General features: G+C 31.0%; 6 protein-coding genes across 11 annotated transcripts in view; 3 read left to right on the top strand and 3 right to left on the bottom strand.

The window, feature by feature from the left end:
- Positions 1-3,027, top strand: part of LOC117158891 (uncharacterized) — a 56,298-nt gene extending 53,271 nt beyond the window's left edge. For both annotated transcript variants that reach the window (XM_033338274.2, XM_033338273.2), the window contains 4 exons: positions 418-837; positions 1,179-1,380; positions 1,470-1,664; positions 1,860-3,027. In XM_033338274.2, the coding sequence (XP_033194165.2) occupies positions 418-837; positions 1,179-1,380; positions 1,470-1,664; positions 1,860-2,039 (997 nt within the window). In that variant the 3' untranslated portion in view covers positions 2,040-3,027. The remainder of the gene's footprint in view (positions 1-417; positions 838-1,178; positions 1,381-1,469; positions 1,665-1,859) is intronic.
- Positions 3,028-3,096: 69 nt separating this feature from the next.
- On the bottom strand, positions 3,097-4,842 carry LOC117158903 (dynactin subunit 3). Of its 2 annotated transcripts, none has more exons than XM_033338288.2 (2): positions 4,678-4,842; positions 3,097-3,744 (listed from the first exon to the last, which is right to left on the bottom strand). In XM_033338288.2, the coding sequence occupies exon 2, from the start codon at positions 3,741-3,743 to the stop codon at positions 3,177-3,179; it is 567 nt and encodes a 188-aa protein (XP_033194179.1). In that variant the 5' UTR covers position 3,744; positions 4,678-4,842; the 3' UTR covers positions 3,097-3,176. The 2 variants fall into 2 exon arrangements, with proteins under 2 accessions (XP_033194179.1, XP_033194178.1); XM_033338287.2 differs by lacking the exon at positions 4,678-4,842 and adding an exon at positions 4,096-4,671.
- An 83-nt stretch (positions 4,843-4,925) lies between these two features.
- Hs6st (heparan sulfate 6-O-sulfotransferase) lies at positions 4,926-12,653 on the top strand. Of its 2 annotated transcripts, XM_033338278.2 has the most exons (4): positions 4,931-5,472; positions 6,204-6,607; positions 7,001-7,180; positions 8,416-12,653. In XM_033338278.2, the coding sequence occupies exons 1-4, from the start codon at positions 5,034-5,036 to the stop codon at positions 8,731-8,733; spliced, it is 1,341 nt and encodes a 446-aa protein (XP_033194169.1). In that variant the 5' UTR covers positions 4,931-5,033; the 3' UTR covers positions 8,734-12,653. The 2 variants fall into 2 exon arrangements, with proteins under 2 accessions (XP_033194170.1, XP_033194169.1); XM_033338279.2 differs by lacking the exon at positions 7,001-7,180 and having other exon boundaries at positions 4,926-5,472.
- A 142-nt stretch (positions 12,654-12,795) lies between these two features.
- On the bottom strand, positions 12,796-14,162 carry LOC117158902 (SPRY domain-containing protein 7). Its single transcript, XM_033338286.2, has 4 exons — positions 13,886-14,162; positions 13,352-13,629; positions 13,189-13,291; positions 12,796-13,116 (listed from the first exon to the last, which is right to left on the bottom strand). The coding sequence occupies exons 1-4, from the start codon at positions 13,989-13,991 to the stop codon at positions 13,019-13,021; spliced, it is 585 nt and encodes a 194-aa protein (XP_033194177.1). The 5' UTR covers positions 13,992-14,162; the 3' UTR covers positions 12,796-13,018.
- A 54-nt stretch (positions 14,163-14,216) lies between these two features.
- Positions 14,217-17,149, top strand: part of NLG-5 (neuroligin 5) — a 361,805-nt gene continuing 358,872 nt past the window's right edge. For both annotated transcript variants that reach the window (XM_076621249.1, XM_076621247.1), the window contains exon 1: positions 14,217-14,294. The gene's annotated coding sequence lies outside the window, so the exon portion shown is untranslated. The remainder of the gene's footprint in view (positions 14,295-17,149) is intronic.
- RpL35A (ribosomal protein L35A) lies at positions 14,595-15,856 on the bottom strand. 2 transcript variants are annotated; one of them, XM_033338290.2, is made up of 4 exons: positions 15,810-15,856; positions 15,037-15,296; positions 14,746-14,904; positions 14,595-14,671 (listed from the first exon to the last, which is right to left on the bottom strand). In XM_033338290.2, exons 2-4 carry the CDS (start codon positions 15,292-15,294, stop codon positions 14,648-14,650), a joined length of 441 nt encoding a protein of 146 aa, XP_033194181.1. In that variant the 5' UTR covers positions 15,295-15,296; positions 15,810-15,856; the 3' UTR covers positions 14,595-14,647. The 2 variants fall into 2 exon arrangements, with proteins under 2 accessions (XP_033194181.1, XP_076477368.1); XM_076621253.1 differs by lacking the exon at positions 15,810-15,856 and adding an exon at positions 15,785-15,799.

The following is a 17,149-nucleotide window of genomic DNA, read 5'->3' as shown; positions in this document are numbered from 1 at the left end:
GACCAGATCAGCTCCTCTCTTCACGTTTCAAACCATTCCATTCATAAAGTATATCTAGCCTTATCAAATATCAGTGTTTAACTAACTCCAAGGGCAGTCTGTGAATTTTTAATCTACCGCTATCGACAAGTAAAACATTTAGCTTAATGAAATCTCATTTCACAATTCTATTCCAAGGCTTAATTCAATAATTTTAAATTTAATTAGATTTCTAATCATCTGATTAAACAAATAATATTTATCCATCTGTATCAGTTAAACTTAAAAAGCTATTATTGTTAATTAAATTAAGAAAATTTCTAATCATCTGATTAAACAAATAATATTTATCCATCTGTATCAGTTGAACTTAAGAAGCTATTATTGTTAATTAAATTAAGAAAATAACAAATCAAGTAGGACGTTGTATTTTTCCAGACAATACAACGATGAGTATCGTCTTGTGTGCTCCGACGGATGGAGCGAAGAATTTAGCAACTCTTACTGCCGATCTCTAGGATTTGCTGGTTCTGAGAGCACAGAGCTCCAGACATGGGATAAAATCCAGAAGATACTCAGACTAAAGTTGAATCCTAACCATCGTGCGCCATTAGTCACAAATTTGGAACAAGTGGAATTCTGCATCTCCGACAAGGTCGTGCAGATATCTTGCCAAGAATTTTCTTGCGGTTCTGACTATGGCGAAGGACCAACTGCCAGATTGGTTGGCGGAACACCAGCCAGCGAAGGACAATGGTCCAGCGTGGCCTTGCTAAAGGAACCTAAACACGGTGCTGCTTGCACGGCAAGCATATTGGGACCTATGCATGTGCTTGCCAGTTATTCCTGTATTCACAGGTAAATCATTCGATTAAGAAATTCATAATCTAAAAAAAAAAAGAAAACAAAAATTCAAGGAAATCATTTCTTTTTTATTGTCAACTCTAGCAATAATAATAATAAGTCTTTTCGAATAATTTGATATAACAGATTTTTCAATTTTTAAAAGTATAAATTGAAGATTTGGAAAATTTACAGTTAATTCCATTAACTGTTATTTCGAAGATTTCTTGCTTCAATGGTTTAACAGAAAGTGGATTAAATACAGAATTTTTCTCCGAAGATGGACTAGATTATCGATCCGAATTCGAATGTCGAACGGAATTTAATTACAAAGATATATTTTTTATTTTGTTTAGATATAAGCAAAGTAGTGGGTGGCAACTTTTCACCGGTGAAAACCTATTAAAAGCACATCCCGTGAGGAACATCATTCCCTACCCGCAAGTGAAATACAATCAATTTTTATACAACAATGATATCGCGTTAGTTGAGCTCGAGAAGCCTCTAACTTTCTCAAGGAACGTTAGCGCCGTTTGTCTTCCGAAACATCCTATTCAAGTTCGTATTACGAATATTTGGTATCAAGAATATATTTGAAAATATAGATAAAGTGTTTAAAATATATGTGCATTTTTTATTAATTTTAGCCGAGACAGATATGCGTCATGGCAGGATGGGGATTCTCTGCGAATGGCGAAGTGGATTTACAAAAATATTTGAACTTCCTACCATTGCCAACGTTAGACTCTGAGAAGTGCAATGCAACTAGCCATTATGCAGGGTTCATCACAAAGGACAATATATGTGCTGGATTTACTGATACGAATAAAGGACCTTGCTACGTAAGATTTCTAACTTTCTCATATTAAAAAGAGTGTAACGAAAATAACAATATCTATCAGCCTATGAAGTTTCTTTTAAATTATTAACCCAAGTGTCTTGTACTTTCCTAATTTGCATTTTCTAACTCTATCTTTCAACAAACTGAATAATTCATTTATATTGATATCTATATTCTTATTTTGTTTTTCTCTCAGAACGACGAAGGAGCACCTCTAATGTGTGAAACTGGCGGAGGATCGGTCAGATGGGAAATTCAAGGGCTACTGAGTCACCATAGCAGATGTTCGAGAGGTCATCCGGCAATTTACTCTAGCGTGGAACCAGCATTATCTTGGTTACGAAACTCCGTACCCGCTTTGCAAACGCAAAGTTAAAGTGCTATAAACGTGATTACGTTCTTTTCACGAGGATGCGCGAGCATTAGATGAATTTTAATTTGATTTAAAACGAATCGACGACAACGATACACTGGAACGAACGAACAGTAGAAACGAAATAAAGAAATTCATTGGAAGGGGAACTATCCGGTAGAATGTCGAAGTTCCTGTTAAAATTCACGAGACATAAAAACTATGTACTTAATTTGTATCCGTCTGTATTTTCCAAACGGTATGTTCCTATTTAAATGCAAAGAACGCGTTCAACAGATAATAATACAATCGCGGCCATAATTGATTCTACATGAGAAAAAAGTGTTCTGAATCGTGATCTTTTTTCCTGTCTCTATAATACCGATTAATAGGTAGTGCAATATTCCGTGGCGAGTTTTTGCGCTATATATAAGAAATAAAATTTATGACGGAGGTACATATAATTGGCGATACATGATATTTACAATTAAGACGTTTGTAAATACTGTATAAAGTGACTGTTTAATATGCTTAACATTGTAAGAGATTTTTTTACAAGTTAGCGAAATAGGTCTCCTAAGAATGCTGTTCTATACATATGAAAAGATGTGGAACGTTTAATACACTCGTTTACTCTGCTGAATAATCAACAGGTTTCATGTAACAACTATTTCTAATGGATTCTTGCTGACATACACTTTGCAGTTTATTATGTCAGAGAGATATTAACAAAGGTCTAGTGTTACTAATTAGTGTAATGTCCATCCTCTTATTAGATTCAAAAGAGTAACAGCAATATTTATTGGAAACGAGAGACCATCAGATAAATACACCCAGTTATTCAATCAACAGTTTGTCTCAGAGATCCTAAAGAAGGATTCCTGAAATGAACGACGGTATAGGTTAAGAAATAGATAGGGTTATATAAATGTATATAATATATAAGTGTTTTAATAAAATACATTGTTATGAAGAGATACAATAATAAAATATGTTTATGTATGCATAGTCATTGATGAATGCGTAAGTATTTTTACATGCTAAGATAAAAATAAATGTATTTTAAATGAATACAAAGCTGTTTTATTTTAAATATAAATAATTTTATTCGTGAAATAATAAATAACAATTTTTCTTATGAATTATTTATGCAATCCTTTCTTAATCTAATTGTTTTTTGGGTATTTTTGCTATTTCAGCTGCTGTCACAATAGCATCTATAGTAATCAATGATTTTGAAATACTAGTTATCACTTCATTGTACTTGGAAAAAACTTCATTTATATGATTATTTAATCCTTGAGTATCTTCATATAATTTAAGATATGATAGATTCAAATCGTTGAGTTTATTTGTCAATTCTGGAACATTTTTTAAACGATCAGTTTCTAACACGGGCACTAGTTCTTGCACCTGTTTCAACATTTCATAATTTTGCTTGATTTCTGGTGCCATTGCTAGTAACAATTGAACTTTAGCCTCTATTGGTATTTCAGAACTTTCAATTATCGGATCTAGATAATTATTTAATTCTGGTAATCGTTTTATCATTAGATTTGCTTTTTCTCGTCCCGACATTGCAGATGAGATCAGCGTATTCACATGTAAAATATTATCGACTACGGGATTCTCCAATGAAATATCATTAGTTTCATTTTTCTTTGCAAGTCCATATATCTGTTTTTCTAATTCCATAACCCTATCCTCGAGCAACTCGATGGTTGTCATTCTAAATGTCAAACAAAAAATCATTATGAATTGCTTATGCATATATTTCCATTAATGATCTATGAATTAATAAATAAATACAAGGTTAACATAATGGACTATAAATTTCTAAAAAATACTTATCTGTATGTGTCTTGTCAGAAAAATAGAAAGAATAAAATAGAATCAAGAGTGAAACTTTGTACTCATAACTATTTTCATTGTATTTTTAGCTATAATAATTAATATATAAGCAACAATTAAATCGAATATTGCTTCAGATATTTATTAACACGTCACCAACGTACAACTTCCTAATTAATTTAAAAAAGTTTGCAATAAATATTATAAATTTATATAACAAAATACTTACTTGTAAAAATTTAAGAGTTCCAAAAATATAACCAATTTACACAACAAACTTGTATGATGTGACAGTAACTCAAGATAGAAATTTTGACAGATGAAATTAGGTTATAACAGATTATAGGCTAAGTATGTAAGTATATACTCGACTACAATCTGAAGTGATGCAATATGTAGTCGCTTCCATTTGTATTGCAACTTACTTCACAGTGATCGAAAAAAGGCGCTAAGCTGATGTATTGATAATTTTGAATTTTTATGTAATTAAACCCTATTAACCTCATTACCGTCTAATATTATTTAAACATAATAAACGATCAAATGTATATTATAGCTTTCATATAAATAATATATACAACGCCCAAATTTCTTTAAAATCAAACATCGATATGATCATCTCACCGCGCAGATACCAACAATTTCTTACAAATAAATTCGGATAAAAACTATCATACATTCAATATGTAAAGAATAAAACGTACATATATCTTAATTTTCCCTATAGAAAGGAGATATTCATAAAAAAAACAATCATAATCATTAACGTTTCCGAAAATGACCATTCATAGCACGCAGCTGTGAAACTTACCCGAAACCCTCGATGCAAAAAGACAAAAGATATTGCTTTAAATAGATGCACGGTGGTAGAGTGCATAAGTATGCGTATATAGGTGGCTGCAGCCGTGTACACTCGGTAAGTTCGCACTTTTAAATAAACTCACGATCTCCCCTCTTCACTTAGAGAAACTGTTACAGACGAATACCAGACAATGTCCATAAGAGAATCGCGGCGGGGCGACGCGACGATTGTATGACGAAGGCGCGTGGTAGGGATACGGAGTATCTGTCATGGCCGACGTTCTCTGGGAGAGTAGTTTTGGTCAGGCCGCATCGGCGAGCGGTACGCGGTGTGTTTAGTGGTGAAAAAAAACATGGGGCGCGATAATGGGCAGACGGTCAAGCGAAGAAGGCGTTAGCGTACTCTCGGTCCTGGTAAAGGACGATTTATGCGAGAGGTCCGCGACGATGGAGTCACGAGCACGGAGGACTCGGTTACGTAGCGTTGTAGGGATATGTTTGTTTCTCGCGCTCACGGGCATCATTTATCTCGGCTACTTCTGCCCCGATCACGTCTGTGCTCTCACGAGCCGCGAGATCAAGGAGTCCGTGAGATTGTCCGAGGGTCTGTCCGCTGGTCCCGGCTCCGGTTTGTCTTCCGTTTCCGTCGAATTCGACAAAAATGGCCTGCTCTCGGTACATCCTGCCTTTAGATTGCAGAGTATTCAAGGGAGCCTTGGTTACGACGATGTGTTTACCAATGATACCTTTCAGTTTGACATCAACGGTCACGATGTCATCGTTTTCTTGCACATTCAGAAAACTGGTAAGTTGGGTTTGCATTGTTGTTTAATTCATCTCTTTTTTTTGTCTTAGCTGTCCATGTGTGTCAGTCCTCCCCATTTTATTTTTGTTGAATGCAGTTTATGAAAAAAGTGTAATTAATATTTTTATGACAATAAAATTTTGTTATATGTAAAAATATTTATTTCTGTCAAGATATAAATTTCTTTTTCCATGACTGTTATGTTTATTTATATGTTTAACAAAGTTTGATTATCTGCAAATTTGCTGATAACAGAAAAATTGGATACAATTACATAGACCAGCTACTGCAGAGATTATAGACTGCATAAACATATTTTTGATTGATTTTTCACTTTTCTTCGGACTAATCCTATGGTAACCAATCCTATGGCTTAATAAAAACAATGCAACATCCCTTCTGACCATTGTACAACTGAATCTTTGCATTATTCATTAGACACTGTGAAACCTTCAAGCTGTATCTTAGAAGGAGAAAGAACAATTCAGGGATGTTGCCCTGTTTAATATGCTATGCATGCATATCTGTGTTTCCTTTTTGTTTTCCATGTGCATACCTCCCATAAGCTTCTCTTTATCAACATACAGAATAATAGAATATGCATGTCATGAACGTTTGTTTAAATTATTAATATATATATATATATATATATAAAGTAATAAGAGTACTAAGAAAGTTAAAATATTTGAAAATTATATTTGTTAATTTTTTAATGTTTCTTTATGTTACAGGAGGTACATTGTTTGGAAAACATTTAGTTAGAGATTTAGATCTGCAAAGACCATGTTCTTGTCAAAGAAGACGCAAGCGTTGTTTTTGTTTCCGTCCAAATCGCAATGAAAATTGGCTTTTTTCACGATATTCTACCGGTTGGAAGTGTGGTCTACATGCTGACTGGACAGAATTGACTAGCTGTGTTGATACAGAATTAAATAAAATTGAAGGGGATGGCATAAAACGTAGATACTTTTATATAACTATAATAAGGGATCCTGTTGCACGGTATCTGTCTGAGTTTAGACACGTACAAAGGGGTGCAACATGGAGAGGAGCTCGTCATTGGTGTGGAGGAACTCAAGCAAATATACCACAGTGTTATCCTGGATCTAGTTGGCAAGGGGTATCTTTGGAACAGGTAATATTATATTTATTGATTTTATTGATATTTGGTAATCTGTAAGCATTTTATATATTAGTATTCTTATGAATTCATCATAGTGATCTCTTTCATAAGTAAAACATTAAGTATGTTATCTGAAAGGCTTTCACATTTAGAAACACATTAAGATAAAGTATTTCTCCTTATCTTTATTTTTCTTTCTCTAAATAGATACAATTTTTCCTTCTTGTATAGATATGTTCTCTGCTATAAAAGCAGTAATTATTTCATTGATATAATATTGTAAAACATAAGAATTTATTTACATTGGTTCTGGATAATAAATATCATAAACATAAAAAAGCTATATAATGATAATAGGACAAAATTTTATTTAAAATTTAAACCTTTTTGACAACATTTATGTAGTTTATGGCGTGTCCATATAATTTGGCAAGTAACCGTCAAACAAGAATGTTGGCTGATCTATCAATTGTTGGTTGTTACAATTCTACGCTCAGCAGCTTGGAGAGAGATCGTCTCATGTTGGCTAGTGCTAAGCACAATTTGCAATTCATGCCTTTCTTCATGTTGACTGAATACCAGAAAGTAAGAACTAATTTTTTTGTTAATAATTAAATGCATGTTCATATATGTTGTACTGCCTGTATGTTTATATATTCTAGCATTGCCATTTTGTTAGTACTGTAATAATCTTTATAAATATCGCTAAGAAATTATTTTTAATTTTAGTTGTCATTTTGCAATATAAGAAAATTTAAACCAATCTATTGATTAAAATTTTTTTAATATTTTATTGTATCATATTAACACTTATTTTATTGTTTTTAATTTATTCGTAAATTTTTGTTTGTCAACTATTTAAATTTTGGAAGTTATTATTTTGGCTACTAAGTTGCTTGGACCGCCTGTATTAATAAGACATTTTCTGTTTTACCTAACAATTATCTCTTGGAAAGTAGCTCTTAATGTAAATATTTATCTTACCTACCCGTACATGGACGATAAATATGCTTGTAAATATTCCACGCTTTTAACGTTCCGGTCTTAAAAAGATCTTTCCTCATTTAAAATGCATGTTGACGAAAATTATATTTTTACATCATTGTTATTTAATGCATCTAACATATTCATAATATTTGATAAAAAAAAGTAATAGAAAGTATAAAAAGTAAAAAAAAAAAAAGAAAAAGTATAGAAAGATTCTGAAAATCGACTTAATACGAAAAATACGAAACGAAGCGATTATGTAAGTTCTGCTTTATGTAAGTTAATACGTTTTTACCACTGTTTGTACTATCAAACTCTGATCTTCTAATACGTCGTAGTTCATAAATTGTCACGCTATTGATAACTTAATGCTAACTAATATGTATGCATTTTATTAAAACGCATTTAAATTGCATTAGATTATTACGCTACTACTTAATAGGAGAAAATTGTATGTCACAGATTTTTGCTTATCATACAAAAAGAATAATGTTTTATTAAAAAAAAAAACATTTAAAAATGTTTTATTTGTATATGCTTCCTTTAACAAAAAAATTAAAAATTAGTACAACTGCTAAACTACGCGAAAATCTTTAAAATCCTCTTTAATTTTTTAAACTTAGTTATTCCAATGTATATATATTTCTAGAAATGACTTTTGAAAAAGTTAAAAAATTTAAAAGAAATTATTATCGATTTGCTTTTATACGAGTTGAAATTTTCAATTTCCTCGCGAAATTTGCGCGCTATATAAAAAATTCATTTAGTCGATTTGCATTTTATACGTTTATCTACGTGCGTACATGTTATAAAATTAACTTAAAACTGAATAGGTGGGACAGTATTCCTTTGAAGAAACATTCGGAATGAGATTTGCCGTTGCGTTTGAACAACATAACGCGACGTTAAGCGCTGCCACAATGGCTACCCTAAGCACGGAGCAGTTAGATGCTGTGCGTAGATTAAACAGACTGGATCTAGAACTGTATGATTTCGCAAAAAATCTTGCGTTCCAAAGGTTCAAACGACTTAGAGATCGCGATCCATACTTCGTACAACGATTTCAACACCTTGGAGAATTACCTTCTAGGCAAAGTGCAACGGAATTCAATTGGGATTCTGTCATAGAAGATACTACAGATGTTGAATGATATGTAAGTATGTTACTGATAGATAATATCGATGCTTTGCATTCATGGCCGAGCGAGAAAAATGTTGCTCTGAATCTGAGTATCTCAGGGAATCATCCTTGAAAGAAAAAAGAAATTTTACATAGAATTATTATATGCGGCGGTGATCTGCATAGAACTTACCAAAAGTGTTTATAGAAAATAATGTGGATAAGACCAAAGAGAGCCCAGAGAGGATCTTGGAATAAATCCTTGGAATCCTCTTTCGGTAGCTATATATGAAATGAAATATATAATCACACAAATTTTATGATTTATATAATGTTCATAATTTTTTTTAAAGAGTTCTTCCATTTAATGCAATTTTTGCTTAAAATATATCACATTTAAACTTTGACTTTGTTAATGTTTTTACTTCGTATAAGATAAAAGCTTGCAAACAGATTTTTTTAATGTGTATTACGAAGTCAATTCTAGGGAAAAGATACTATAATTATTTCTTGAATGCATACTTACTACTTACATGAAAAAATCTAATAGGATTAGGAAAAAATGTTAACTTTAATATGTTTTGCAAAAATATAAATGTCTAGTATTTCATATGATACTCAATATTTTATATGTATCTGTTTTAATATTCTTCAAAAGTGATAAAAATTAGTTCTATAATTTAGTAATAAAAATTGAAGCCGTGAATTCCAAAATAGCACCAGTCTATCAATCAATATTTCGAGAAAATCAATCTTCTTTTGTTTATTTTTCTTAATTCATTATCGATTTTGTTGATTTTTTGTTGCAAGTATCAATTGTACGTACATTTTCATTATATATATGTATATATATATATATATCTCTTTTTTAATCGTTATTAAATAATCATGTTCTTTGTAAGAAGTTTCGTAAAACCGTAAACTTGTGCTGTTTTGGAAATTATCGAGTAATTTATTATTGTACTTTCAGCCAACTTATTAAAAAAATGGTATTTAACAAAAAAACATGTTTATTCACCGACCCAAATTTTACAGCATGAGTCATCATTCTAGATTTCTCAGTGAATCTATATTTCTGTAATAAGTTTTCGAAGCATGTGCGATGATTTGAGTTCACCGGCTGGCACTCTGCAAGTTTTAATGACATCTTATCTTTATAAGCATTCTGCGCGCTAAAAGTTGAAACTGGTGTTTTCTTTAAATTAGAATAACTGCGTGATTAGTTGCTCATCGATATGTCGTCGTTGAAAATTGTCGTGCAGGATGGCATATTTTCATTGTTTAAAAATGTTATTAGACAGATTTGAGTAAACTAAAAACAATTATGTCAATGACTCATATAATGTCAAACAGTGGACTTATGCTGCTTTGGAATTCATGGCTTCAATTACTAATATGAATTGATACATAATCTTCTTGCTTTATTTTTTCGTTTCTACGATTAAATTTACTTTCAACACATACCGTATATGATGTAAATTCTACAATAGTGGTATCTTTAATCGTTATTCTATAGCAAATTAAAAGTATCATTTAAGAAATGTAATTATGCCTGCTTCTGTTTAAAAAGAATTAAAAAAAAATGAAATATTTCTTGCTTTAAAATTACATCTGAGGTTATAAATTAGATTACGATCGATATTCCTAATTAACACGTGAAAGAGATAATAAAAGTGACATAATATACAGCATGTATAAAAATCTCTATTTATAGCGGTTTTCAATGGAAGGATAAATATTACAAATTAATTTTGTAAATATATCTAAAAGTCTATATTTTTTAATAGAATCATTTGCAGTGTTATTTGAATAAAGTGGTAATAGGATTAATAAAAGCGATTTATATAGCTTAAGTGATAAACTGTTCGTGTGAATGTTGGAATGAATGATCATTGGATAAACGTGTTTAATATTAGATGCTGATTATTTGTCAGTGTAACTGTTCACAAAGATCATGTTGTTTTAGCACACATTCCTTTCAGTTAAATTGTTTTAATTTGTTACTTACATGCAAACATTGAAAGAGTCGTATTTACAGCTTAATCAATCTTTCGTTCAAAGGTAATAATTATTGCATTACAAAATTAAGTAAATCGCGTTAAGTTGAAAAGATCATGTACTTGTTTAATGTGTTAGAATCACACGTGCAATAAGACTCAATGGGTTACCATTATAAATATTTCATCCAGTCATCAAATAAATGTAATATATTCTATGTACATTAGATATATTTAGATAACTAGCATTAAATCATTACGAAGCAAGATGCAAAAGCTCTCTTTAGCAGCGTATTCGTCGATTACGTAAGTGATCCACGAACGTTTCCAAACTTCTTCAGCGATTAATAGAAATGCGTGGCACACGTAAACTTTCACAAATGTTCAGAAACGTTCGTGAGCGTTGCTGATGTCGTCGTATAATTACATTTCAAATGAAATTCGTTATCATTTGTGTCTAGTGCAAAAAAAGAGAACATCATCGACGAAAAATGTTCACGGATGTTGTTGTTGTTCGTTAGCATTTATGTGGACCAGTGTTCATCATAAATGCTATGTAATATAATGCTTATGTAATATCTCCAAATGCTCACAAACATTTATGAACATTGTATGCGTCCGGTGAATACGTGGGTTTTAACGTGTACCATTAGTCTTCTGTATGATTACCACGTTTATATTGTAAGTTGAATCATAAAATGAGTGCCATGAGTGATATAAAACAAATGGATCTGTTCTTTTAGCTTTGCTATTAGAAATGATTTATATTAACTGGAAAAGTATATCGTCTTTTCTAACGTTCTTAAATTTCAGGCTTTCTATGGCCTATGTTAAATGTGTTTCTTTTTTGTTGACTTGTGGTTGATAGTAGTATCAATTTAATTTTTGACAAAACGAAGTATAATGTTTTTGGAGTATTATTTAAAAGTGTAGACAAGAATTAATTTGGTACTATTATCATTCAGACGTAAACAACTTATGGGCAATCTATTTATAAATATATATATAATATTAAGTATGTAATATGATTAACGATAATGATCATTTAAAAGTAACGTTAAGGACCAAAGATTTAATAAGTTTTTACAAAAATGCAGAGAGCTTGTTAAAAGCAATTGTAAAAAGGAAACTTTTATATGTTCTTAAACAGAGTGATCATTATAATTGCAATAAGTGAAAAGATGTATTTCAAGATCTTTCCACTTGATATATAGGTACAATAATATAATTAGAAGGTATCTACTTGGATGAAAACACAAATGATTGTTTAAGCAACTGATGCACAGGAACAGATTTTTAGCAATATATCGCTATTTTCGCATACTTGCCTTCGCTATACGCTAACATCTTTGAAATAATTTAGAAATGATCGAACTTAAATTACACAGGGTGTGCAGTATTTTAAAATTAACATCACACATTTAGGAACGTCGTGTATATTATTTTATCGAATCTTTTAAGTTTCACTAATTACATGTATCTCTGTCATTTTTTCATCGTGTTAGTATGTTTATCTCATTACGTGTGCAACAGGATGCTTGTGACTATAACATTTATGGGGTTGATAGTTACTTGCATTATCAGCATTGTAAAAATGAACTCATACTCGTCAGATTAGCGTGAATGAAAGGCTAGCTTTAATATGTAATATGAAATTTTTAGCATGAATTTAAGTTGTAATAAAAAAAAAAGAATAATGAGGACAAAAATCCATGACAGTAGCCTAATAAAGCAAAATATAGGCCTAAGCCAATGGTACCTTATGTAAGCCAGCCAGTGTACATACCATACCATTAAATCATTAAGGAACAATAAATTGTTGTGTACACAATATTATATACAATCTTATACAGACATATATATATATATATATATTATATAAAAATATTATATGTAAGTTGTACACATATTTAAAATTATGTTATTTGATTATTAAACAATTATACAAAAACTATATATATGTAGTTATATTAAAATATACCAAATTCAAATTAGCCTAAGTTACATTTGTTAATATTATCATTATAGTATTATAAGCATTAATTCTTATAGATATTATTCTATAGGAATAATAAAAAAGAAAGATAAAGGCAAGATATAAATTAAAATGTTTATTTTGCAATTGTTAATTAAATATATTTGTACATTATTAAGAGAAATATTTCTTATTCATAATGCTATATTTTAAGGATTTCTGTCTAGATAAGAATAATTTTTGATTCCATATTTTAATGTTAGACAGATATAGGATGGACATATAATGCTTTGAGTGCCAAGGTATAAAGAGATTGACACTTATAATAGGTAGGAATGTCTTTGCTAGAGTAATGATTGCTCTAGCATAATTTTTTCAAAACCTGTGGGTGGGGGATGAGTAAAGTTATCCAAAATTAAGTCTAAAATGGCCCCATCGTCCACTATAAAGGAAGATTATTTTTTTTTAAACTTGTTAAAACATTACTATATTCTTTTAGTTTGAAAATAATTACCATAGAGTACTGGATACACGGTTCCCTTTATACCCATTACTGGAGCACCTATCGGTTTTCCATTTAAGTAGAAATTAAGTTCTATGTGGTCATAAGACACACCCTGATGAACAAAAGGTTATTAATTTATGAACTGATATATCCTCCAGTAATTTATACTTACGATAATATCTCCTTCTTGGACTGGACTTTGAATCTTATGTATTTCTTGCTGATTATGCCTTACAATAGAATCAAAATTGAGAGCCCAACTTTCTTTATCATTTCCTCCAGTTGTAACGTTCAGATCTGTAGATCTAGTGGCTAATCCAATGGCCCATATACCACCTTGTTGTATTTTAATTTCAAAATAACTTTTACTTTGGACAAGAGGAGCATTTGTTAAGGCACCACCACGACCACACACTCTTAGACCATTTTTTACTATCACAACTTCATGTCCTACACCAATTGGGTAATATTTTGCTTAAGCACTGCTATTTCTCGTAAAATTTCTTATCGTTAATATAGATTACGTAAAAACAGAACTCTCGTTATGACCGGAATACATAAATATCATCAGTGACACTAAGTGCATATCCTTATCTTGCGGAACGGTTAAAAACGTAAATTTTATGCAAATACAATGATATGAATACTATTAACATTCTCAAACACTATTATTAACGTTATTTCAGTAATAGAAGGTAAAAATTACCCATGTAGGATGTATCTAAAGATATAGGATTTGGTCCTCTCTTCTGTGTTTGAGTTGCGGCGAAGCCAAGGCCGTCAAAACAGTTTCTCAAACAGCAAAACATCATCTTTGTCTCCTTTCCTTTTTGGTTTGTTTAGATGAACGCACAAAACATTGTGACACTGTTAGGAGAAAAACCCCTTTTTTCTCCCGTATAATGAAACGAACGGATCGCGTTATTTACTTCGATTACGCCGAAAATATTACACACCATACAGCGCGTAGATATGATAGTCAGTTAGTGCTGTGTGTATTTCAACGTAGAGATTGCACTTTAAGCTTCAGTGTGTAGGTAGATGCGTAGATGACAGAAAATGGCTTCCTCCCAAATTTATGCAATCAATATTAATTTTTTATTTACGTTTTACAGGTATGTTTCATTTTTTATTTAATATAATATCAGGAACTGCTTTTAATTTTAAATATTATTGTCGCATTAACTAAAATATACTACATATATTACATGTATGAAATTTAAGGTTATATTTAACCATCTTATAATTTACAACTCTGTTGGAATCAAATTCAAGCGTTAAGTTTTTAGATTAAAGCGTAATTACAATTGAAACTTGATTTAATATTAAAATTGAATAGGTTTAACATTTATGAAATATCTTAGACAGTAATAAAAAATAAACGAGAAAACAAGAAAAGAGAGAAAAACATTACATTTAGTACCAAACGGTTATTTATTTACTTATTTTATACAACAGAAAAATGTATTTATATCCGACTGGGGTACAGCATCTGTAATAAAATAACAATATTAGCAAATTCATACTTATATATTACTTAACTAGGTGAATCATTAAACAATTTACAATTCTGATACGGTGGCCCATAGCTTTAGCTGGCAGATTCTTCTTAAACTTAGCACGTACTGAACCACTGGTTCCATGTGGCCGGGTTACTTTACCCCAAATAGCCCTAACTTTTGTTTTCCTGCTTTTCTTGCCAGGAACAGGTGTCTTATTTTTTGCCTATGAACGATTAACATATCACGATTACAACATTGCTCGACTTATATCCATGACTATATATCAATTCATATTCTCACGTACCACAGTATGAAATTGAAACAAAAGAATTAATGGAAACGTAATAGAAGTTACCTTATATACATAAACACATCGTTTTCCTACATAAAAATCTGAATCCCCTTTAGTCCTAGCTCCTTCAACTTTAAGTAACGCTGTGTGTTCATGTTGATTACGAAGCCCTCGTTTATATCCTGTGAAAATGGCCTTTGCATAAAGACGTCCGTGTCTTTTGAAAGGTCTCTTTTTCAAAGGAGGAGGCTCTACTGGCTTCTCCTTTGGTTTCTTGACTGCTTTTGTTTTCGCCTTTGATTCAGCAGGTGTATCTGCCATTTCTAACAGAAGAAATCACATTTGTAAAATTCGGAATTATATTGCAATAATAAATTTTATTGCGCAAAAAATCCATCTTTGATTAAAATAATCACACGGTATGACATAATTACTAAATAAGATCTAAAATTAATGCACTGTTGTAGGTTATGTTAAAGTAATATTTAAATTCTAGACAAGAAACAAAACAAAATTTCACTTTAGTATTAAAACAAAATGTTTGTAACACGAACTTTTTATAGAATTCAAAAAAAAAGAAAAATTCAGAAAAAGTATCTAGCGTTAAAATATTGGAATTTCACAGCTTTTGTTGTTATACGGCTAGAAAAACCATGCAGAGATAGAGTCTTAATCCATTGAGATCAATACGAAATAAGTCGAATATGACACTGAGAATAATTATACGGCGTTACGAAACAATTAACAACAATTTGTAACTATTATTAATCTGTCAATTTCATTAATTGTATATATTTTAAATAATAAATACGAGAGTCTGACATTACGAAACGTACCGTACGTATATCGTGAACTAAAAGAAACAGGAAACTGTAGCCCTCTTACGACAAGAATATAAAATACTCTGCTCGATTATATAGCATGTGATATTATCAATCGAGTACTAGTTTTGTGCAAAAACAGCAGATACCGTTGAGTGTTTCATAACGTGGCAAACGGTGTAAATTAATAAAGATTTAAATCGGATTTAATCATGATTTAATACTCGATTATTGTTTGAAATTATATAGTAATTATAACAGACGAGAATGGGATTGTTCATCAATTAAGAATCAGCCACGATGTAGGTAAACATTCAAGTTTGTGTGAAATTAAGAACGTAGAAAATCTTCATATATTATTATTTTAGTAAGTAATAACCTATAAATTTTGAAATTTTATTACAAGCTATACATTTAGGGACTTTTTGAATATTTTTCTCTTAACTTGTTTCGCAGTTCAACAATTTATTATTTGTTGAATTATAGTTGATTATACGTACGTATATGATACATTATATACAATATATTATATCATGAATGGAACGAATACGTACATAAAATTTTACAAGACACCAGATTTGTACTACATGTACGTCGTTGGTACGATTACTATACGAGTTTAATAATTTAAGTTTTATTTCTGAATATTAACGATTTATGTTAAGAATGATGATTTATATTACATATCTAACAAGCTCTAGTCATACTCGGTATTTTATGAAAATAATAAGCATTTCAATGCATATATATATAATCATATATAAAAAGATCGATCATCCATTGTTTGAACTCGTCTTTATTTAAATCGGCATGCTTACGCGATATTTCTTATATTTTTTCTAAATCATGCTAATATTTTTTAGAATAGAAGATATTTCAATTCTTCACATCTACCTAGAATTTCCGATTCGATCAAGAAATTAAAATTCAGGTTTCACTTGGAAGTAAGTGTTTTGGAATTAATGGTTAATATCTTGCAACGTGCATAGAGTATGTCTAAAATATACGAATAGAATTTAGACGTTTGCTTTACAATATATCCAAGGTATGTTAAAACGATGCAGAAGATCACAGATGAAGTTCTTCACCGCGGCAATGCGAATATTATTCCTTCCATAACCATTTGAAAATTCCTCTTTTGTAGTTTCCATGTTTTTCGTTGAATTCTCGCGTCGCTTCGCCAAGCACAAAGCGCAAATGAGATATCGCACGACGCTCTTTGCGCGCATTTTTCTACGTGATTAAAGTCAAGAATATTGTGTACACTCCAAATAACGGACGCTTTGTTCCGCGAAATTAGCACGTACTGGCGAGCCAATTCAGCGACATGGACACGTCCCGCGGAAACCGGGGAG

Source organism: Bombus vancouverensis, chromosome 9 (assembly GCF_051014615.1).
Source record: "Bombus vancouverensis nearcticus chromosome 9, iyBomVanc1_principal, whole genome shotgun sequence".
NCBI classification, from domain to species: Eukaryota; Metazoa; Arthropoda; class Insecta; order Hymenoptera; family Apidae; genus Bombus; species Bombus vancouverensis.
Note: the sequence above shows the minus strand (reverse complement) of the source record. Positions and strands in the feature narration are given on the sequence as shown.